At 44.6% G+C, this 23744-nt stretch overlaps 1 protein-coding gene across 2 annotated transcripts in view; it reads right to left on the reverse strand.

The window, feature by feature from the left end:
- The window catches only part of CORO1C (coronin 1C), a 603513-nt gene that overhangs the window by 142374 nt on the left and 437395 nt on the right, over window positions 1–23744 (reverse strand). For both annotated transcript variants that reach the window (XM_085634726.1, XM_085634725.1), the window contains exon 3: window positions 16197–16319. In XM_085634726.1, the coding sequence (XP_085490852.1) occupies window positions 16197–16319 (123 nt within the window). The remainder of the gene's footprint in view (window positions 1–16196; window positions 16320–23744) is intronic.

Genomic DNA, 23744 nt, shown 5'->3' on the forward strand with positions numbered 1-23744 from the left:
GCTGTTAACACCTAAATCAAACGATTCAAAGAATATAAAGAAATAACTGGACCATTAAAATGAAACTGTCCTTTCGAACAAGCAGCCGGCGTAAAATAAGAAAAAACGAATAAAATGAAATGTTAAATTGCTTTGGATGCAGGACTAATTTTAGATTTCTTCTTTGAGCCAGATCACTGACATTTCCAATCATGTGACTTTCCTTCGTATTTAAATAAATCAGATGATCTTCATATTTGCTGCAAGTCTTTTCAAGTAACCATCAAATCCTAAACTTCTGGGCAGTTTATTTATTTCCATTCTTATACAGCGCATTGAGAGAACTGCATCGGTGTGCTGTACAGATAACACCTGGCCTGATGTGGGGCAAAACATATATGACAAGCGACCAACGTTAAACATTATAAATAGAACTTGTTTCAACAGGGAAGGTGGAGACATCATTCACTGCAATTGAGTAAATGTGATAGGATGGGGTGCAATCAGAAGCTGGACCAAGGATAAAGTGTCCATTCAATGTTATCATATAGCACAATAGCCCATCGTCGGGGCTAGACCGGTTGTTAAATGCTCTGAATCAAAGTACTAGCATGAGCACCAGGGCCTATAATGGGTGAGAGGGCCTTTAACAATTGGTATAGGCTGACGTAGAAGAGCTGTAAGGCTATTATAACATTCCATCAACAGAAAATTAAAATATTCTCAATTAAAAATGGAGAAACAGAAAGACAAACATGGGAACATAAGAGCAGAAGCCCTACGCCAGTCATTTTTGTTGCTGAGCCACTTCATTGTCTTTACCAGTACTTAATTTGTATACAATTAGGTGCCAGTGTCCTTCTCAGAAGGCCACTGAATCCTGCACCACCCATACCATGCCAGAACTGCCAATGACAGTACCAACATGAAACCTGAACTGTAACTAGAGTCGGTGCTGACAATGAAGTGTCTGTGCTGAGCACCGGAAACCACTGGCACAATTTAAGCACTGGTCTTTACTGGAGCTCTCACCAATACAATTTTCTTAGAGCACACTCAGCCCACTAGACAAGCGAACTTAAGCAAATAATCCCAACAGAAATAGGAGTGCTCGTTCGTACGAGATACATAGAAGTCTATCCAAGTATTCGTTCACTCTGCCCTATTAGCAGCATCAACAGTAACCTAAATCAAGAAGGCACTCTTCTATTGATGCTGAATGATCTGTGGAGTAGCTTTCATCGTATAAATGCCAGGGTGTTTGAGCACCCATATGTGTGACATTTCTTTGTTGAAAAAAAACATTAGGTTGTTCAAGCACATGTACCTCTTTGGTCTATTTTTCCACAAAATCAAGATTTTATTTGTTGTTTTCTCAGCACAATCCAAGCTATGTGTTGGTGCAAGCCCCATATTTATTTAATTCTAATTTTATTTAGTGTTTTGTATAACGTGAACGCGACTCGTTAGGGTATCAGAGTGCTTTACAGCGATAGAAGTTATTTACAAGATTCAGCAATAACAAGTTAAATACAGGATTGGAGCAGGCGATCATATGAATACAGTGCAGAGCTGACAAGCTATTTACAAGGAGCAGGCGAGGCAAACAAGAGTAGAGTTGGGGGAGATAAAACAAAATGTTGGCAGGAGCAGAGGAAGACTGCACAACACCAGCCTCAGCCCCTTAAAGTGACAGTGAGGCAAAAATGATGCAGTGTGGTAAGCAATGACAATGAAATAAGAATCGCGTGTGTTACATATATGTAAACAAGATCGGCGAGCCCTGGTAGAGCTCCAGTACAGAACAGAAGCAAATCGATGGGCTGCTGAAATTGTAAATGCACTGAGAAAGTTTAAGGTAGGAATTTTAAGTTTAAGTTTAAGGTAGGAATTTTAAGTTTAAGTTTAAGGTAGGAATTTGCACATTAGGAAAATCTTCCCCTGAGAAAGCTCTGTTGTATGTTTTTTTCTTCCAGAAGAGGGGTGGTTTGAGCAGAAGATCCCTGGCACACCGGGAGTGCCTGCCTCCTCCGGAAACCACGATTTTCTGAGCAAGATACGCTGGAGACTTAGAGTGTACCGCTTTGTGAGTGATACAGGCCGTTTGAGTTGGATCCTGGCTTCGTACGGAAGCCAGTTCAGCACCTTCAGTTGCAGTGAAATGTAGTGGAATTCTTTTGAGCCTGTTAGGAGTCTTGCGGCTGCATTAAGACATGCTTTTAGGGGAGCTGTTGAGATCTTGGGGTGGCCAGATAAGGTTGAGCATCCATATTCGAAACTAGGGATACCTAATGCCTGTACTGCCATTTTAAGGTACACTATATCTAGGAATGGTTTATGATTTCTCAGGTAGCTCAGGTGAAACCTTGCATTTTTGGCCACTGTGTTGATGTGGGCTCGCATATTCAGATTTGTGTCCAGTGTGATTCCTAGTGATTTGTCCGAATCCACTATGGTCGGGGTGCAGTTCAGCACGGTGATTGTGTTGGTCCATTCAAGTATGTCAGGGGAGCGTTTCGGAGGGGAAATTAGTAGGAATTATTATACTATAATATCAATTGCAACCCAAAGATATAACGAAAAATGTAGAGCTATTTTCATTTTTTTTAACATATTGCTCAATTATTTGTTGTATTTGTAATCTCAACAAACATACATTCCAAAGCGCCAACTAATAAAATGTTGCCTTAAATGCCTGGAGTCTGGCAATATCAAATGGGTACTGTTTTTTCCAGGAAAAGTAGGCTGTAAAATGTAGTAATAATGCAGGTCACGAAAATGAATTGGAATTCCTGTTTATGGAGCATTATTCATTTGATGATAGATAGCAAACTCAAGACGGCATGGAAATTATAAAAACAATATATTTTCTAATTTTGAACTACCTAGGCAATCTGTTGGATCAAGTCAGACTTCCCTTGTCCTGACCAGTTGGTCACTGGAACCTTCAGAACATGAGGGTTTGTCAATTATTACACTTTTTAAAAATTTGGATTCATGGATATCTGTGGATTAGATCCCTGAATCCTCCAAGATTAAGATAGGCAAGATACGCAAAAGTGTTAACCTTGTCACGCATGTTCAGCAACATTTTAAAACGTTTATATCTGAAAACCAATGAAAGCACACTGAGTAAAATACTATGTTTTATGTCAATTTGGTGTACATCTGTTGGGCGGGTTTAGCAGTAGGCACGACCAAAATTTCCAATGCAAGCTGAAGTGGAAACATCTTTTTTTTATGACCCACCCCCACCGGCACCACTAAACTTCCCCCACTTTTGAACTTATATGACTATGCCGAGGGACTGATCCATTTGTTGCAGATTCATACTTTGGGTCTAAACTTATAAGCAAGTCAACAACTGACTTTTCAATCGAAACACCGTCTGAATCATACCCACACATTGGTGACTGCCACTGTGTAAATATGTGCACATTATATCTATGTATATAAGAGAGATAGAGATATACAGTTTCTTACCCTGTAACCATCTGTTCGTAGTAAGCAGTGCTATAGATTCTTATGCTCTGTGCGCTCCTGCCGCCTACTGTTCGTCACATACAATTGCAACTTTTTCCGAAAAACTTTAAGTCAAAAAGACTGTTGTGATTCCACTCTTGGTCCAGAGTGAATCAACACACTTGACCCACGTCCGCTTGTTTTCCGCTTAGCAAGTATAGAAGGTGGAGTGCAGTGTCTAAGACAGAGTATGCTGTGCAGAGTAAAGGAAGTTAAAGACACAGAAAATGATATCTGCGACCATCACTGGTTTCCCGGATGGAGAGTGGGCAGATGTTAATCAACAGCAATATATGCTACGAACATACGGCTACAGCGTAAGTAACATTTTCCGTTTGTAGCATCCTGGCAGCAGATACACATGCCCTGCATAGATTCTAAAGTAATGCCTCTCCAAAACTGTGGACGCGAGCAAATATTTGAAACCGTGTTCTTAAAATTGCTTGGCCAACTAAAGCCTTTTAACATGCTAGATCATCATAACGCTTGTTGGATGTATGTGACAATGACCAAGTGGCATCCTTGCATATATCCACTAAAGGGACATTACCTTAGAAGACAATTGTTGCACCCTTTTCTATGTAGAACAAGTGCTAGGGGGCACAGGGATGGTGCGCTTAACCTTGCCAGAGCAAGGCTAACACTCTTAACTATCCTACTGGCATTACCAGCTTTGGAGATGGTTCAGCCCCTTTGTGGCTTTGCAAAGGCTACACAAAGTTGAATAGACTTTCTAAAAGCCTTAGTTCTATCAATGTAGTACATAAGAATTCTCTTGACAGCCAGAGTGTGAAGTGTCCTTTCGGCTACAGGCTCTGGTTGTGGAAAAAATGTAGGCAGCTCAACAGTGCAATTCATGTGGAAAGGTGACACAGTTCAGGGCAGAAATTTGGGGTTGGTAGGAAGAACTACCCTATCTTTGTGACACAGGATAAATGGTTCATGACTGTAAGAGCTTGGAGCTCACTGATGCATCTGAGGGAGTTGATTACGATTAAGATAGCCCCCATCAAGAACAAGAACTGTAACGGACATGAGTGTAGGGATTCAAAAGGAGGTCCCATGAGTCATGTAAGGATTACCCCGAGGTTCTAGATAAGTGCCAGAGGCATCTTTGGTTGGGTACTACAATCTTTAGTCCCTCCATGAAGGCTTTAGTAACTTTTTTTCTAGACAAAAACAGAGTGTTGTCTCCTTTTAAGATCTGCAGCAACTGTTGTTAAGTGTTAGCATATAGATGTGCAGGTAGTGCCTAAATTGTATAAGCGTAAGCAGTCAGACACAATATCCTGCACAGAAACGTTGAAATAATCTAATTGTTTGGAGATGCAGTAATGCACAACCTTTTGCAACCCAGTGACATAACCAGTATGAATAGTGGGCTTTCACATGTTCAACAGGATAACCAGGCATTCCTCTGGCAGCTTGAGGTAATCTAGGACTTTAGGGGTCAGATTTCTAGGTTAATCTGTTTACGATCTGGGTGTCTGTGCTGATTCTGATGATGAATCATAAGGTATGGTGTGCATGGGAGCTTCTCTCAAGGATTGACTTGCAGGGCCGGACTGGCCGTAGCGGGCACCGGGCGTTTCCCCGGTGGGCTGCCAGGGTGGGGGCCGGTTTTGGGCCCCTGGGGGTCGTTTTTGTTACCGGGGGTCGGAAAAATCGTCCCCCTGTAATAAAATCGGCCGAAAACGGCCCTAGCAAACTGCTCGGCTGCACCCTCTTCCCCCCCAGGGGGGCCCGGCCAAGCAGTTTGCCTGGGCTGGTTTCGATTTCCAGTCCGGCCCTGTTGACTTGTGGGTGGAGATCCCATTTTTGGACTTGTTGATGCATCCTGCTGACAAGTATGCACAGTGCTAAATCTCCTGAGCTAGCGCAGAAAGCTGGGGAGGGTGGGTTCCACCCTGCTTCTGGATGTACAGCAGGCTTTTATGATGTCTATCTTTATTAGCACTGTTTTCTCCTGCAGAAGAGGGAGGAACACTTTCAGTGCAAATCTGATACCTTGAAGCTCCAGGAAGTTTATGTTGAGCCTCTGGTGCTGAGGCATCTAGGTGCCTGAGGCAATTATGTTGCAGAGGTGAGCCTCCCATCCCATGAGAGAGGTATATGTGGTTATGGTCAGCTGCTGAAGGGGTCTAGAAAAGGCCTGTTGAGCAACATATTATTGTCTGTTCCAGCAAAGCAGAGTGCTGGACCCTGGCTGTTACCAACACTAGATCTCCCAGTACCCTTTCGCTTCTACCCACTGCTTTGAGACTATTTCTAGTGCACTGAATTTCTTCAAGACACTATGTAAATGGTCAAAGAGCTCTCGGGCTCAGAAACCCAAGCCATGCCTCCTGCCCTAAATGATCAGCAGTTTAAGACCTGGCAAAAGATTTTCTCCATAAAGTAGAGAAAATATATTCTGAAATGAAGGACAGGAAACCTGATAACCTCCTTCAGCAAACATCTTTATTTTCTCCTGCAGCCAGAGCCACCTCTTACCGAGATAAAGAGGCACCTGTATCTATGGTTACACTAGAATCCTAGTCCCCACTACAGGAAGCAACAGTACCCCCAGAGTGGAAGCACGCAATGGTGCTTCCTCTTCTGAAGAAGGCCAATGCTGATTCGGACCAGCCTTCTAACTACCGGCCTATTTCATTGCTTCTTCCGGCCTTCTCAAAAGTTCTCGAAAGGCACATAAATTCTCAACCAGCCCAGTTTGTGATGAATCTAGAAATTATTGTGATTCGACAGTCCGGTTTTAGAGCCGTTTTTTTGACCGAAACGACACTCCTTGGAGTCACGGAAAGGCTGCGACATCATCTAGACTTAGGAGACACGGTGGCCCTCATATTACTTGATTTAAGTGCAGCGTTCGACACAGTGTCTCACACCGTGTTAGTGGAGGCTTTACGATCCTTGGGTATTACTGGACCAGCACTTAACTGAGTTCTTTCTTTTCTCACTGATCGCACGTTCCAGGTCTTTTCTCCAACTGCCTGTTCCAATAAGCATGTCTCCCCCTATGGGGTACCTCAGGGCTCCATTTTAAGCCCTTTATTGTTCAATGTGTATATCAGACCTTTAGCCAACATTGCAGAAGAGGCTGGGTTGTCCTTGTTCTCCTATGCGGATGACACCCAGATTATCTTCTCCCTCTCTGCTGAGAAAGCATCTGTGACATTTGCTCCACAGCTAGGTCTGCGTAATATTGCATCTTGGATGCAGGCTAATTTTCTTAAACTCAATGGGGAGAAAACTGAGATCTTGATCCTGGGGAAGAATAAAAATCTTTGGGGCCCCCAACACTGGCCTATCGAAATTGGTGCTTTTCCTCAGCCTTCTCGCCATATTCGCAGTAGAGGCTTCATCCTAGATGATTTATAATCTATGAAAAACCAAGCAGTGAAGGTGGCTGCAACTTGCTTTACCGTACTGAAATGGCTTAAAAAGATTATCTGGATGTTGCCCAGCTCTACCCAGAGAACCGTGGTCCAAGCTCTTGTTACCTCAAGACTGGACTATGGTAACATCCTCTATCTGGGGGAAAATAAGTAGGTGATGCGCAAGCTACAGGTAGTCCAGAATTCCACCGCCAGACTGATCTGTCAGGTTCCCAGAACTGCCTCAATCTCAGGCTCTCTGCGTGACCTTCATTGGCTCAGGGTGGAGAGATGAATTAAGTTCAAAGACCTGAGCTACATGTTTAAAATCAAATCTAGAGTGGCTCCTCAATACCTGCAGGCTCTGGTTCACCCCTACTTGCCCTCACGTGCGCTCCGCTCTGCCACTCAGGCGAAGTTCTCTGTTCCTAAAATTAGACTGTCACGTATGGGCGGTCGATTCTTTGCCTACTTAGGCCCTACTTTGTGGAACTCTTTCCCTGCGTCGCTTCGCAGTGAAACTGTATATGAGAATTTCCATAAAAACCTAAAAACTTGGCTGTTTAATCAATAATCGTTCCCTTCCTTCTGGTCTTTTTCAGTTGGCGCAGGGAAACCCTTTTTGGGTAGCTGTTGCGCCTTACAAATTAAAATTAACATAACACTGCTTTGAGAGGCATTCTTGTAGCAGGCTCATGTGCAAACCGGCACATGGGCCAATTCCTATGCATGAAGCAATCCTCTCCAACAGTTTCATGACAGTTCAAACAGGACAGTGTGCCATAAAAGAGGCAGCAGCTGTAGGAGTACCATCACCCTCTATTGGTTGTAGCAAAGTGGCTAGACTGATTCCCTTGTTACAAAAGCCATCGCGAAAGAACGCAATTGGCCAATTTCGTTGCTCCCTGCTGCTTCTAAGAAGACTGAAAAGCTAATTAAGGCACAGCTATCCATTTACTTAGAGCAGTTTAAACTTCTTCAAAATGTGCAATCTGAGTTCAGACCACTACACAGCACAGAGAATGCATTGGTTTAAGTGGCAGATTCAATTAAACTGCCACTGAATCAGGGTAAACAGATAGCCCTGGTCCTGTTGGAGTTATCAGCAGCATTAAATGCCGTTTCCCACACCCTCCTGTTATGCCTAGAGGACATTGGTGTGATTGGCTCTGCTTTGGTGTGGTTCAGCTCATTTTTGGAAAATTGTAGTTAAGCAGATTTGGCTGGCCCCATTTTCTAAGAGCCAAAAACACACAATTGCGGCGTGCAATAGAGCTCGGCCTTGAGCCATAGTCTTTTAATATCTATATGGCACCTCTAGCCTCATTAGTGGAATCATTTGGAGTCCATATTATATCTTGTGCAGATGCTACTCACCTCCTCCTTTCAATGCACCAGGATACCTGTAGGAGGCTGGCTTAGTATATGGTGCTAAATTATGTAAGTGTAGCACCCTGCACTAATCCAGACAACCCTTATGGTGATTTTAGTGGTCTTAGACAACCTTAGAAAGTTCTCTAAGTGGTAGCTGTGGAAAGCAGCCTTCAGGCTTAGTCCAGAAGGAGTGTAAAGCAGCTTGTTTTACCAGCACTTAATCTTATGGTAGGAGTTACCACATAGTGTAGTTATAAAACATATGTATTTATTGATAACACTAACACAATGAATTATCGCCTATCTGGAGATATAAACATATTACACACAATACTTTGCCGATAGACTACGTAAATAGCACAAATACACAGTGGTCTCCAGGGGAAACCAAAACATATACTAAAATAGTGGAATGCGAACCACGACTTAAAACAAGAATGGACCCAAAAGACGTAGAAAAATCAGGGACCCAAGAAACCACTCAAGGTGAGTATCTAGAATCCGCATGGAGGCTGTGTGCAGAGTGGGAACACGACCGCTTACTCAATGTCTGGGTTGCAATTTTAAAGAAGGACCCTTCCCAGCGGACCCTGAAGAAACCCAATGGAAGTTTGAGAGTCACCCTACCTGTGGATACCCCCAGGAACCAGGATACCTATACCAGGGAAGCCAGGTGCATAGGTGTGAAGTGACGTAGGAAACCGCCGTAGACCACAATGGAGGACTTCAGGAAGATGCCGCTGATGAAGGTGAAAGTATCCGGTCGAACACAAAGGTGAAATTCAAGATGAGAGGTACCTGCAAGCAGAGGGGACAGAGTCTATGCCACTCAGGAGTGACCAGGAGGCACAGAAGACGAATGTCCACTGATGTCGGGGATGCAGGAGAGTTGACGGTGCCTTTGAAGTTGCAGCTGTACGGACCAGGAGATGCAGAGTAAGTCCAGGAGCAGTGAACGAGCTGTCCCATGTCGGATGTCAAGAGCCAAGAGGTCAGTGTGCGGCAGGGGCACCAACAAACCTTGGCAGCGGCAAACAACGTAATTGAAGAAAAAGGTGCAGTGTCGAGACAAGCAAGGTCCAAGTGACTCACCACGAGTAGGTAAGACAGAGCAGGCCCGAGCAAGCAGGGGAGCCCACTGGAGTCGAAGAAGACCCTCAAGAGGACCCACAGGCCGGAGGCACAGGAGTCGCAAGAGGATGTCGAGCATCTCCGAAGGATGAAGACCCACGGTGCACAGGATGCGGTGCAGGTGAAGATATTGGTTGCAGGTGACGCTTGAGGCTGGAGCTTCTTGGAGCCCGAAAATCTCTGGAGGAGAGAGTCAACAGGCCTTGGCAACGGCAAGTCGGCACAGGGGTACTGCTCCAGCGGTTCCGATGAGGGATACTAGCCTCCAACTTGCTAGGCAGACAGTGCAAGCCTTGAGGGAGTTGCAGAACCACCATCTGTGTTGCTGAACCTTTCGGAGTTCGTAGGAGCTCAGGAACAGCAGACCAGTTGGCTTCATTGCAGTGCCTGCAGATGCAGGGAAGTGACTCCTTCACTCCAAGGGAGATTCCTTTTGGTGTCTTGGATGTCCAGAGGCCTTGTGAAGAACCTGTATGGAGCACAGGCACAGACGTTGCAGCAGACTTGCAGGACAACGAGACCAGGAGCAGCAGGAGTCTTCCCAGTTGCAGTATCGGTTCCACAATGCAAAGTCCAGAGTGCCCGGATGGTCAAAGTTGAAGTGGTATTGGAACTGAATCTTGTCCCACGACGAATCTAGGGACCCACCCACAGGTAAGCCCTTAAGTACCCTAAGGAAATGCTTGGGACGATTCAGGGGTCCCTCCCAGAGGAGGGGCTGGACAGTGGGGAGGATACTCCCATGTCCTTTGTCAAGTTTCATGCCAGAGCGGGAACCAACGGCTCCCTGAACGGGTTCGAACTGGAGTATGCAAGAAAGGCACCAAATATTCCCTTCAAGCAGTCTCATTGGTGCTGGCAAGTGCCCCCACCCTGTCCCAATTCACTAAGTCCTGTCTGAGAGGTGGTCACACCTGCCTGTGACAGGAAACCTATTTTCCTGCCTTCCGCTGCTCAAGCTTGGCTCAGCAGCAGGAGGGCAGAATTGGGTCTCTGGTTGGCAGCAGCCATAGTTTGCTGTCTGGGTCTAGAAGACTGGTATCGGGAGCACGGAGGGCCTCCCGGGGGAGCTTTACAGTGCATGGAATCATACCTCCCACACCAGGTATGATTCCAACATGTTTGATACCAAACACGACAGGGTTAGTTACAGCCAGTTAAGAGATGGTCATCGGGTAATGACACATGGCCACTCTATGTATCGTAATGGCTGATGCACTTACAACCCCGGAGAATGGACTCCGAAGGTTGTAGGGGTGTCCTGCTCATGAAGCAGATTCCTCAAACTTATAACCGAGCACCCTGCCTTCAGAATTGAAAGGCCTGCCTTAGGGATGACTTATAGGTTTTAAGTGTAGTGACCTCAGATATAAGGAATAATAATAATCCACATTTGTAAAGCGCGAACAATCACCCGTAAGGGTCTCTAGGCGCTGGGGGCCGTCAGGAAGATTAAGCAAGATATTGCCCAGAGTCACATGGTGCTGGGTTAATCTGCTGCCGGCGCCGGGGATCGAACCGTGATCCCCAGATTCCAGAGTCAGTCGCCCTGGCCGCGGCGCCATACCTCTTCCTTTATACCTATATCTACCTATATCTGTTGTAGGTGGTGCTAACACCAGCTTACACAGGCTGCAACGACAGACCTGTAGTCACAATTTGAGTGGTCTCCCATGGATGGCATAATACAGGCTTCAGCCCATGGGAGACCCCTGGGGGTACCTATATCCCAAGTACCTTAGTACAATATACTAGGGACTTACTAGGGTACCCCAGTAGACAATATGGAGTGTACCCAAGACTTACAATGTCCAATTTAGGGAAGAAGCACAGAGACTGTGGCCCTGATTAGCAAGATCCCAGTCAGAATAGTTAGTAAATAATGACACCCGCAAAAAGTGGGGGCGACCATGAAAGCAGATCCTACTTTCCTACAATACCTCACAGTCCTGCAAAGCCTTTAAGAACTGTTTGGCAGCAGTTTTGTGGATGGGGGCTAGCAATCATCACTGTAACACTGGAAAAACAGAAATCCTTCTACCTGAGTATTCCGTGCCGAGTTGGGACTCAGAATGCCGGTCAGAGTGGGCCGAGTCCTCCCCATCTTCTCCGATCACTCTTGCACGAAACCTAGGGGTCAAGTTTGATTCTAACCTCTGCATGCACTCGCAGATCTTTACTGTAGTAGGGTCATGCTTTGCCATATTGAGATCGTTTGAGACGGCTGCCTTTTCAGGTCACATAGGACAGTAATCCATGCTGTCATTACGTCATGCATAGATTATGCTAATATTCTGTATCTGGATCTGCCTATCTATCTGCTCAAGAGATTGCAGATTGTCCAGAACACAGCAGATAGACTACTCTTAAAAGTGCCTAGGCATCTGTCAATTGCTCCCCATCTAAAGGAGCTCCACTGGCTAACGGTTAAGGAGAGAATTCAATTTAAGGCACTAGTCTTGGCTCACAGACCTTTCTAAGGCACAGGCTCCCACTTTTTTCTATGATGCCAACTTACTATCAGAAACAAGGAACAGACAAAAAAAGTGGGAAGGGGCGTTGTTCTCCTATCTTGCTACTCAAGCATGGAACCAACTCCCACTCCATTGCCGCAAGATCAGGGGGGAATATCTCTTTAGGAAAGCTGTGAAAACTTGGGTTCTTCATTGCAAGTTTTGAGCCGATCTGTTAAGGGGCGGACAAAAGAAATGGGGGGAGGGGTGATGCCAAAAAGAAAAGTGTGATTTCCCACTTTTATTCCCAACAGGTATTTTACTCTTCAATACAGGAAAAATAGTAGAACAGAATTACACTTAACTTGGAACCAAGTTAGAAATGTACTCAAAGATTGTGCTCTTTTTGATTTGGTGTAACTCTGCTCAGTAGTTTAGGAAATTAGGGAGGGACTAAAGAGTTCATTCCGGCAGCATCACTCCGATTGGACTTCTTGTCAGGCAGAGGGTTATCTCCACTGGTCTGTGCAGAAGTCCTTTTACAGGAAGTGTAGACAACTATGCAGTCAGGGACAATGTTTAAGAATAGAAGTACCACCCAGGCTTTCACCAGCTCCTTGAAGTTGTCCGAGGCAGATGTGAGCATACCCATCACCCCTCCCCCAATTTCTTTTGTCCGCCCCTTAACAGATCGGCACAAAACTTGCAATGAAGAACCCAAAGTGGATGCACTTTCGAGGAAATCTTTGTGCAAATTTGGCGAAAAACGTATCAAATAATAAAACTAACTTGAACTATGACAAATGGTGATAACTATCCTATTACTTTCTGCTTATCTGCAAATATGGTTTATAACAAGCAGTTTTGTCATGTGATGTAGTTATAAACAAAGGATTTGCATTTAGTTTTGTGGGGCCTGCCATACATGCATATTGGATGATCAAATTGTGTCTTTCTGCACTGGTTTATGAAATGACTACCTTTGAGTTGAGCAGCAGACATTTCAGTTATTAAGGAATTTAAGGAAGATACAGTGATTGACAGTTAAATGTCTAGTATTAATAAGAAAGGGTGCAGTTTAGGAACAGGGCTATGAACTAGACAGTAGCAGTTAATAAACAGCCCTTCCTATTTTTAAAGAAAGCACTGCTTTTAGGTTTCTCTTAGATTTTCCATTAAGTGGTCCTGAAATGCATCTTAGTTCCCTCTGTCGACAGGTGGGTTCCGACAGCACATCATTGCATGTGACTCAGCTGGTTCTAGTGTGGGATGTTCTGTTTGCATCTCATTAAGAATGTACCCTTTGTGGGAAAGAAAAGATGCTGCCAATTTACATGAAAAGGGCTGAGTAAGTTTACCTCAAAATTCCAGATCCACAATTTAAACATATTTAGTAGCGATTCGGCCCTACTTGACAACGAGGCAGGTTTAAATGTAACTCTTCTGTTCTCTCGAGCTGTTGCTAATGACGACTGATTGTACGCAGCCTCTAGTCAATTCAAACACGGTGTCTAAGATAAATAGCGGTACAATCTCGGATTTGTATGCCTCTACAGCTAAAATCCTTGTGTTTTCTTTTCTTTTTACAGGTGCATTCTGGCATCAGGTTCTAGTATGCAGTCTGCAATGGGCATGAAAGCAGTGCCAGTTTTCTAACCACAAAAAAAGAGAGATGTGTAGAAGCTCCAAGCTCTGTGGACAAAGAAAAAAAAGAGCAGCCCTTAGTCAAAGACAGCTAAGGTCAGAAAGAGGTATTTTAAAGAAGACTGGTGGAAGGGATAGTGTGATGTTACCAACTCCATATAAGGATGTGGTTTGTTCGCTAAGATTCAGCATGGGAGTGCAGTTTATGGATGGGTAGCCGGTGCTTTAAATGGGCCGGTACTCACCGGTACTGAGTACTGGCACTTCTTATTTTATCACCCAGAGTACCAGCACTTCTCTACGGCCGTGGAGAGTACCGGTACTCATGGAGGGTAGGCGCATTGGCCTCTAGTGGTGGTAGCATGTCTCTGTTCAGCCAAATCACTTTTAATACCCTGATCTGAGCCCCCGCTGAACTATTCGGTGTGGGCTCATTTGCATGATATCTCAGTGTTTGCCGCCATGCTGTGTTGCAAGGAATCAAGGCAGCCCAGTGACAGCACAAAGAGAAAAGCCATGGGAGGTTAAAACGGCTTTAGTCCCACCTGATTCTTTTGTGTGAGTGTCTGCTTATGTAGGTCTGTTTGCCTGCTTGTGTGTGCGTGTGGTTAAAATATCACTGTGACTTTAATTTTGTATAAGGAATTAACCTGATTTGTTTATAAAAAAGAAATTTCTCGTGTGTATTGCAACTGGTATATAAACCGATAAACGTAGCATCTCTGGCATTAAGCCCCGCCCTAGCCCCGCCCACTCGCTACATTTAAATGAGTACCTGCGCTATTTTTTTCCCATTTAAAGCACTGTGGGTAGCCTTCCTACACTAAGCTAGATTATGGCGGATGGGAGGGGGAAACCCACCAAAGCTATTGCTGTTTTGTATTTCTTGCAGTGGCAGGCTGCTCATGATAACACATTTGGTAGCATTTAATCCAAGACCAAAGAGTGACAACTAGGTCTGAATATGGAAGGAAAATCATCACATGCAGTGGATGTGATCTGCTTAGTCATGCTTCGCCAGCATGTTAGTGTTTGGAGAGCCCATGGTTGGCTGAGATAACCTCAGGAGTTCTATGTAGCACTGACAATCATGGGGATATGATAGAGCAGTAGGGAACACAATATGCTATTGAGGGGAGAAAAGGATTCAGTTTGCACAAACATGGTGGCCAATAAACAGAAATGAGAGTTAGTCTAAAACCTTGTCTCCTATGCATATACAAGAAAAAAAAGGTAGAGAGAAATAAGAAATTGTTTTGAAAATTGCTAAGAGCTACGAAAGTAATTATGTGACTAGGATTATTTCGTGTGCACGTGGGCAGTAAGTTTCTCAGGAGCACATGGCATACATACGAGTAACAAGCATTGGCAATGCAAATAGGTCTGGCTTTAAATGAATGTTGTATAGTAATTAGGGGTGGGCGGAATTTGCGAAAGTGACTTTTGCAAATTATCGCGAAAATGTTAAAAATCTCCGCAAACACGCGGAAATATCGCGAAGATGCGGAAGTTTTTTTCCCGCCCGTTCGCGGTATTTTCTGCGTGGTCGCGGCTCGCCAACTTACCCATGCGGTTGCTCGCGGGCGCGGCCATATTGTTTTCACTCGAGAAGAAAGACGTGATCGCGCGACCAATGACATTACTGCGGGCGCGAACTGTCGCGAGACAGCGCAAATGGCTACCAACAATCCAACATCTCGTGGAGAACGCAACCGGATCGGGAAAACTTGTCGGCGAACGCGGGGATTCAGGTAAGGCGATCGCGCGCGCGCGAGAATGTATTATTTCACAGCGCGAGCAAGAAACAAATTATCGCTAAGCTTCGGAATGCGGAAATTTTTACATTTTCGCGTTCTCCGCGGAACGCGAAAATGTCAAATTATCGCAATTTCCGCAAGCGGAATGGAAATTTAGCCCAGGCCTAATAGTAATGTGAAGCATTACAAGTAAATAGCATGGCAAAGGAAATGTATTTGTGCGGAAAGCAAAGAACCGTAGAATAACACTGATGCAGGTTAAACGGTAAGGTGACAGTTGCACTATCAAACCAGACTTAAAAATCCATGTAGGTTAAAGATTGCCCTCCTCCCACCTGTGCTGCTGCCAGAGAAAAACACCATAAATTATCTAGTTATCTATAATCCTTAGCGGCATTACAAGGTCAAATGTCTACCCCTGAAAGTTCAAGCACAGGCAGCTGGATACATAAACAAAATGATCACAGTTGTGTGGCAGGCAGGCACTGTTTTTTGTGGAAGTACAGAACGTTTGCCTAATCAAAACATGTAGGACTGGCGCCCAACATGTGGGCGGAGCCAAAGCCCCTCTCATGATGAATCTCACATAATTTTCTGGTAACCGCTGCGCTATCAAGCCAGACCATAAAAACAAATATCATTATTTGGAGTGGACATGTTATTGTTCAGCGCTGCCTGGTTCAGAAAAACCAAAAGCAAAAGGCTCGATGATTCACTGGTGTAATGTTTTCTTATTGGTCTTGTATGAACACATCACATAGGAATAACTCCATCTGGAAGAACATGATTTGTTCTTGAGGTTTTGGTGACAGGAACTGGATTCCTTGAATTTCTGGTTTCCACCATGTGGCTGAATCCTTTGGGAAACCACATTCTGTTGCCAAAATAAACTACAATAATAAATACAAATACAGTGTTCAGAGACATACAGAACAGTATTGCAAAGTTCTTTAGATTACCATAACTGTACAATCCTCAGAGCCGCTTGCTATAACGTGATCGTTGTGTGGACACCAGTCGATGTCGAGCACTGGACCTGTGTGACCACATACTGTTGGGTATGACTTGTCAATTCTTCCTGTCTGAAACAAAATAAAAGAAAGATAAAGGTGATAGCAACTGCAAAGTGTGCACAATTAGAGAACCAAAATATGCCTTTCACAATTAAAAAGAACAGAATCAATCCGTAACAAATGTGTAGCAATCAAAGGATCATCAAGATGTAATTATTTTCAAGTTTCATATTATACTTGCTATAAAACTCTGTTTAAATAAAAATGTATAAATATTGAAAACGTTCTTTTTAACAGTGACAGCAATAGTAACATGGGGATTCTATAACTAAAGACTGAACAATGTAATGAATGAACAAGTTATGTAACTAGATACAATGGTAGCCCAGTTTTAAGTAGTATCCTCGAGTCCCTACTCTGAATCTATTGCACCCAGGTGGTACAATCCTTGAACCATTTGAAAGGGACATTAAACAGCCTGTAAAAAATCCTCCGCATCCTGGGTTTCCATATCATGCTGTACATACTACCATAGCCCATTTCCAGATTTTACCACACAATATATGCACATGTTAAACCTGCAGAACTGGAAGATCGTCATCGGTCATGTGTATCCATGAAGAGGACATGTCATGGTGAGCTACATCATTGTTGATGTTCTAGATTTTTTAGCTCATCAATTATATCACGGATGCCCACAGAGAGGTTACGACACTAGTGTGGCCTTGAACCAATGTTTCTTACTTTGTCTCAATTGGTTGCAAGTAAGAGCAAACGTGCATGGCCAGGCAGCGTTTGATTGAAAAATCTACTGGGTATTTGATATAATGCGTGAGGCTCCTAGAAGTGCTCCCAGTCAGGTACTTGGAAATGGCCCATAAGCGTGCTTGTGCCAAGAAACATGTGAGGTAGATGAAGTGATTACATGATATCAAGTACAGGCAGACAATGTGCTAAGTTACATACAAGAGGTGTGTACTAATACAAGTGGCTTAGAATCACTTTTGGTTTCCTGGTCTTCATTCTCTTATCCCAGTTGGTCCTCTTGCTTCCCTGCTTCCTCACAGTTGGCCTAACCTTGATCCTCTTTGTTCATCTGGTCTTGAGCATCCTGTTCTTGGTTCTACTGCACCCAGTCATCCTGGTGGTTCTTGTCATCCTCTTCTCTCTCTCCTTTCTGGCCCTCCTCCTGGTGGTTGTATCCTAATCCTTCCAGTCTTGGTTCTTCTGTTCTTCATCCTCCTGGTGATGGTCTGCTGATCCTGCAGGTGACCTTGGTGTTCCAGGTTGTCATGGTCCTTTTCATCTTCTTCCAGGTTTTCCATCTAGTATTTTTTCTAGTCCTCTTCCTCCTAGGTTGCTTCTTCATCCTCGTGGTCCCACTCCTCCGGGTTTTTCGCATACTTATTCTATCTCCTGGTCTTCTCACCTACCCTTTTTATCTTCTATGTTTGGTGCTAGGTGTTCGGCTCTTCTGTCCTGATTCTCCTGGAGGTCACGCTATTGGTCCTCCTGAAGGTCTGGTTTTTACTGAATGTGGACCTCTTCTTCATGGTGGTCCTGGTGGCACTTGCCATAACGAAGGCATTCTTCTTTCTCCTCAAGGTATTACTCCTTGTCTTGGTGCTACTAGTTGTGGTCTTCCTCGTCATGGTTCTGTCTAGTTTTACTTGGCCTCCTGGTGGTCCCGGTCCTAGTCATCAAACTCTTCGTCCATTTGATCTTTGTCCATCAATCCTGGTACTCTGGGTCCTGAAATTCTAAAGAGATACACTGCCACTTGTTTGGTGGGCCATGGTCCTTGGGGTCCTCCAGACCTGATCCTTCCAGTGGTCCTGGACCTTGCCATCATGGGGACCTTAAGTGCCCGGTACACCTTCTTCTCCTGGTCCTAGTCCACCTGGACTTGATCCTTCATGTTTTCAAATTTCTGGAGCTCCTGATTCTCCTAGTCTCTTTGGCACTGATTCATCTATTGGTTCTGATCCTACTGGTCATCCTGGTAGTTTTGGAACATCCTCCTCCTCCAATTCCTGGTTGTGGTCCTTCTTCAGGTCCTGGCCTGGTTCTACAGGTGGTTCTGGCCCTCATCGTTTTGGGGGCTCACTGGTTCCTCCTGATCGTCCTTCTCCTTCCCTTAGGCTCCTGGTTCTCCTGGGATACACACAGTGCTGGTACTTCTGGTCCTAATAATCGTCCTCCTTGTCCTCCTCTTCATCCTGGTCCTTTTCTTCTTTTCCTGGTTGTTTAGGTAGGCCTGGTCTTCTTGGTGATCCTGGCACCTCCTGTTTGTCCTCCTGGCGGTCCTAAGTGTTTGTGGTTTTAGCACCCCTCTTGGTTCTGGTACTCTTCCTCTTCCAGGTCCAACTGGTCTTTCTTGTACTGTATCATCCTGTTGCACTACTGACAGCTAGCCCCAGGCAGAATGTGCAGCCTAAATGTCCCTCTTATAGCTGTGCATGCAGTGAACCAAAATTGTGCAGAGGCGTTAGTAAGGAGCAGTGTTTGTTTACCAGGTGCCAGGTGATTGGGAGGACTGGGGCTGTAGCACAGATATGCCACTAAATGCAGTTTTAAAAACATGTTTAGCCTTAAAGATTCTAATAATGAAGACTGTGATCACCTGCAGTGAGGACTCTAAAAAAAAAATCCCCCCAAAAAATCAGGGAAAGGGTCCAAAACGATGTTAATGCCCATATTATGTTAATGGTCACTATAAGAAGTATCAAAGCCTGTCACTCTGGTTTTGTGTTATATTTTTGTATTATTATTTTGGTTTGTTGCCGACATTCAAATTCTTCTGAGTGGAGGCCATTAAAAGTGGGTCCTGTCTGAACAAACATTTGTTTTGCACCGGCAGAGCTCGGACTGGAAGGATCAGGACCGTGTAATGCCCTGGAAACAAAGATGGGTTGCGTAGTTTCCCACTTTGAATATTCACCACAGTAGCTAAATAATCTATTTGCGAAAAATTAGGAGAGCCTGATTTCAAGTCACCCCATGTGCAAATATAATAGGTGTCCCTACGATAGGATAGGTGTCCATGTGAGAGAGTAAGTGCCCTTAGCTATTCACACTGAGAATGTAGGTCTAAGTCTAAAAGAGAAGATGACAAGACCATGGTGATACTAGAAGAGAAGCCTGAGCTGATGCGTGATGATATAAAAGCCGCCTGCCCTTTTCAGATTTTTCCCAAGTGGGACGGGAATGCCCAGACGTGGGTCCTGTGCTCTCCATGACACTGGAATCAAGCTATCCTGGCTGAAGAGGGGTGAAACCCCGAAACCGGTCCTAGGATGCTTGTTTCCAGTCCAGGGAGGACCTGGCTTGGCAGTTTGGGCTGGACTGTTCTCATGAGGCAGAGGGTCAAGACTGATTTGCATACGGCTGGGTTCAAACTGGAATGGCATGGTGAGCAAAAAAACGATGGATTTAGACCCAGATCTCTGTACTGGGGTGAATGTATGACATGGTTCTGCATTCTGTTCATCAACTGTTGTTTTTGCACTTTTCAGATCCAGCCCATACAGCCTCGCCATCCTTCTTTGTGGAATGAGACAGAGTGAAAAAAAGAAGGGAGTGTGACTGATTGGCCCAGATGGAAGGGATTTACCACCTTAGGAAGGAAAGTAACTTTGGTTATGTGTGCAAGATTGTTGGGGAAAAAGGTGCAAAATTTGCCAGGCACAGTTCTTTGGCTCTAGTGTTCAGACAGTTGGCTAGATGATTTGCCACCAGCCACATCTCGTAATGGTGTGCCCAAGACCACACCCTCAGCGCTTTCCAAAAAGTGGTTGGGACCAGACTTCCACCAGCTTGTTGATCTACGATGAGATGCTCATGTTGTCTGTCAAGAGCTGTACTGACCTACCGCGAAGAGAAAGGAGAGGTATCTTGAATATTAGACAAATTGTCCTCAGTTTGAGCACAAAGATTTGCAAATTCCACTGTCCTGGACATCAGTTGCCTCACCGGAGTCCTGGCTTTCAGGAGTCAGTCGGCAGGTATGGAGAGGATCAGACAAAGACTGCCATTCTCCTTTGGAATAAGGAAGTACCGGGCATGGCACTCTTGTCCAAAATCTTGCTCTGGCACAAACTCCAAAGCTCATCAGAACCAAGGCTGCCACCTCTTGTCGCAGCAAGAGTAGGTGTTGCTTTGAAAGGTCTGAACAGTTATGGGACACCCCGAGAGTGGGCAACATGTGAAAGGGTAGAGTATACCCCTTTTGCACAATATGCAAGATCCACTGGTCAAAATGGGCGGCCTTCCAGGCCTGTGGAAAGGAGAACATACAACCTTTCATCAGTCTTAAGTGCCTCCAGAAAAGCAAACTAGAGCTGCTTCCCTCTGTTGGCTGGAGAGCTGCTTCCCTCTGGTGGCTGGAGAGCTCCTTCCCTCTGAAGAGCTCCTTCCCTCTGGTGGCTGTACATTCAGGTACATCACAAGGGTTCCCAGCATCATTCTGGTCTGAATTATTGTTCCACCTCAAGTCGTTTTAAAACAATATATTGAAGCCAAAACGCAAACACAGACTAAAGAGAAATTGTGGAAGCAAAAAATAAATGGGGGCTGTAGTTCATTTCCGCTAACAAAGACCTCTGCATAACTTCAGGACATTGTTATTGTGCAGGAAGCCATAGAAGCATGAGATCCAATTACACGTCGGGCAGCTCAGGGCTATGTCCTCAGAACAGGGCTATCTAAATATAGCACACAACAAAAGTGAGCAGAACTCTCAGATGCTTCAAAATGTCAAGTCGCGATAACAGAAGGTAAAAGTCATTTATATTCAACTGCTGACTGATTACTCAAGGCCAGAACAAATCCAAAATTAAAATTATGAAACAGAGCAACAAAATTGCTTTTCTAGAGAAAATTATAGGTCAAACCAAGCAACAAAAGTACGTTCCAGGAAAGTAATCTTGTTTTCTTCAGCTCCTGCATTCAGATGTCCCTCATTATTTCAGGATCACACCAATATCAGGTCAAGGAAAACTGGCTTTAATATCTTTAAAAGGTCGAGAAGAAATTTACAGGATGTTTTCACAACAGAATGTGATACCTGATCTTGTTGTTCATGGTCTTCCAGAATTATGCATCAGCAAAATTCATAACACAGATGGCACAGAATGTTCTTACTTATGGGTATTCACTGGGCTAAAGGCACAAAGGATTTAAGTTTTTCCAACAGAAAATAATGCCCAAAAATACGTCTTCTATGGAGTGGCGAACCAACACTTGTCCAAAATCTTAGTAGTCTATTTTTAGCAACGTTTTTTGTAACTTACCAGCAAATGAATAGTGCCAAACAATTTAATAAGAAATCTCTGTTGCAGACATACAATGTCGATGCGAGGATATGTGTTCTAGTGGCTAAGAACAGCTTTTCAAACAAACTTAGTAATATGCTGTGCACTTCTTGGAGCTAGGAAACATGTAAACACGTTCTTTCAGAATTGAACAAAATCAACACAAATCAGTCAAATTATCCCTCAATAAGTACACCACTAGGAAACGGCACTTCTCCTGACCCCTCAGAATCTGTGCAAAGAGATTCAACAGAAAAAAGAGGAACAGTAAGTTCCCCAGTGTGCTGGGGCTGACAACATGAAGACATCACTAGTTCAGGAAGAACCTGAATGAAGGCCTCCTTTCCGTGATGAACAAGTTACTTACCTTCGGTAATGCCTTTTTTGGTGGATACTCTAACCGCAGATTCCTCACCTTGTTAATATTCCTAAGATGTCAAACTGGATCTGGATAACTCAAAAGCAGTACTCTAGCACAACAGTAGGGTGCATCATGTGGCTCTGTGTCAGAGACGTTGCACTCCGGAAGAGACGGCCAAAGCTATATATAAGCACCACCCATGCACGATAATGTCAGTTTCTTTCGTAGGCTAGTCCATTCCCTCAGACGCAGAGTTCATCAGCAAACTGATATGACTAGTAAGCAGATCTCTAGATTGGGACCTTTTAAAATGGGAAAGAGTCCATTCCACACAGCAAGGAGGTTGCAGGGCACAGAGTAATCTGTGGCTAGGTAGACAAAACCGACTGTCAAGTCAAAAGTGCTTGGTCAATTAATGCACTGATGCCCATGTAGCAACCAGGACAGGCACTAGTCAGCGCACTAACAGGAGCCTTGGCTCGAGTGGAATGAGCACTTAATACTTCAGGAAGGAGGCTGCCTAACTAGCGCTTAGCAGATTTTAATGCAGATGACTATCCACCTAGAGATAGTTCGTTTCTGCACTTCCTTGCCCGTCTTTGCTCCAAAGAAGCCAAAAATGAGATAATCGTCCACCCGATTGTCTCAGGGACAATCAATGTAGGTGCTAAGGGGTCTCTTGGGATGCAAAAGCTGGATTCTCTCCTCCTATTTCACAGGGTGAGTTGGGGCAAAGAAGGCCTGAAGAGTTATATCCTGTCCCACATGAGAAACGGTCACTAATTTTAGAAGGAACGTAACTTGAGTCCTCAGCAACAGTTTGCCTAGGAAAAGGTTTTATATGTTGGCTGGACTGAAAGTGTCTGCAGCGCCCGTATGCAATGAGCTTACACTATCACAATCAAAAATAACTTTTTTCTTGAGTCAAAAGGCACCTGTGCATTTGGCTCAAAGAGGGTGCACATCAAAAAAATGAGAATCCTATTCAAATCCTACTCGGGCATCACAAAGGGCTTGGACATGAATGTATATTGTAAACCTTTAAGAAACCTGATCACAACAGGTATTTTAAACAAAGAAGGCTGATATGGCAACCATAAAAAACACATAAGAGCCAAAAAATATCCTTTAACAGGCCCACTGAAAGTCCTTGCTGGGCCAAAAATAAAACAATCAACAAAAAGTCAGACAGTTTGTCCTATCATTGGTACATCTGGTGCCTGACGCACCAAGCAACAAACTTGTCCTAGAAGCCGGCGTACACCAGCTATCTGGACGGACGCCTAGCTGCCAAGATAACATCAACAAACTTAGGAGTAAGAACAATCTCCACGCATGGTGGTGCATGTTGCATAGTTCTGGGTGCAAGACCCTGCCCAGTTATTGCAACAGAAGATCTTCAAGAAGCAGCAGCTTGATCAGAGGACAGCTCATGCCCAGGAATTTGTTGCTACACGCTCCTGGCCCAATCCAGACCAAGTAAAATGACTTGGGCCCAGTGATTCCTGATCTTTTTCAGAATTCGAGCCAGGAGAGGCAGGGGCAGAAAGGCAAACAAGTGTCCCAACCCCACCCTAGGTGGAGAGAGGGAGGGAAAGATGGAAAGGGAGAGAGGGAGGGAAAGATGGAAAAAGGAGAGGGAGGGAGGGAGAGAGGGAGAGAGAGAGAGAGAGGGGGGAGAGAGAGAGAGAGAGAGAGAGAGAGAGAGAGAGGAGAGAGAGAGAGAGGGAGAGAGAGAGAGAGAGAGAGAGAGAGAGAGAGAGAGAGAGAGAGAGAGAGAGAGAGAGAGAGAGAGGAGAGAGAGAGAGAGAGAGAGAGAGA

Source organism: Triturus cristatus, chromosome 11 (assembly GCF_964204655.1).
Source record: "Triturus cristatus chromosome 11, aTriCri1.1, whole genome shotgun sequence".
NCBI classification, from domain to species: Eukaryota; Metazoa; Chordata; class Amphibia; order Caudata; family Salamandridae; genus Triturus; species Triturus cristatus.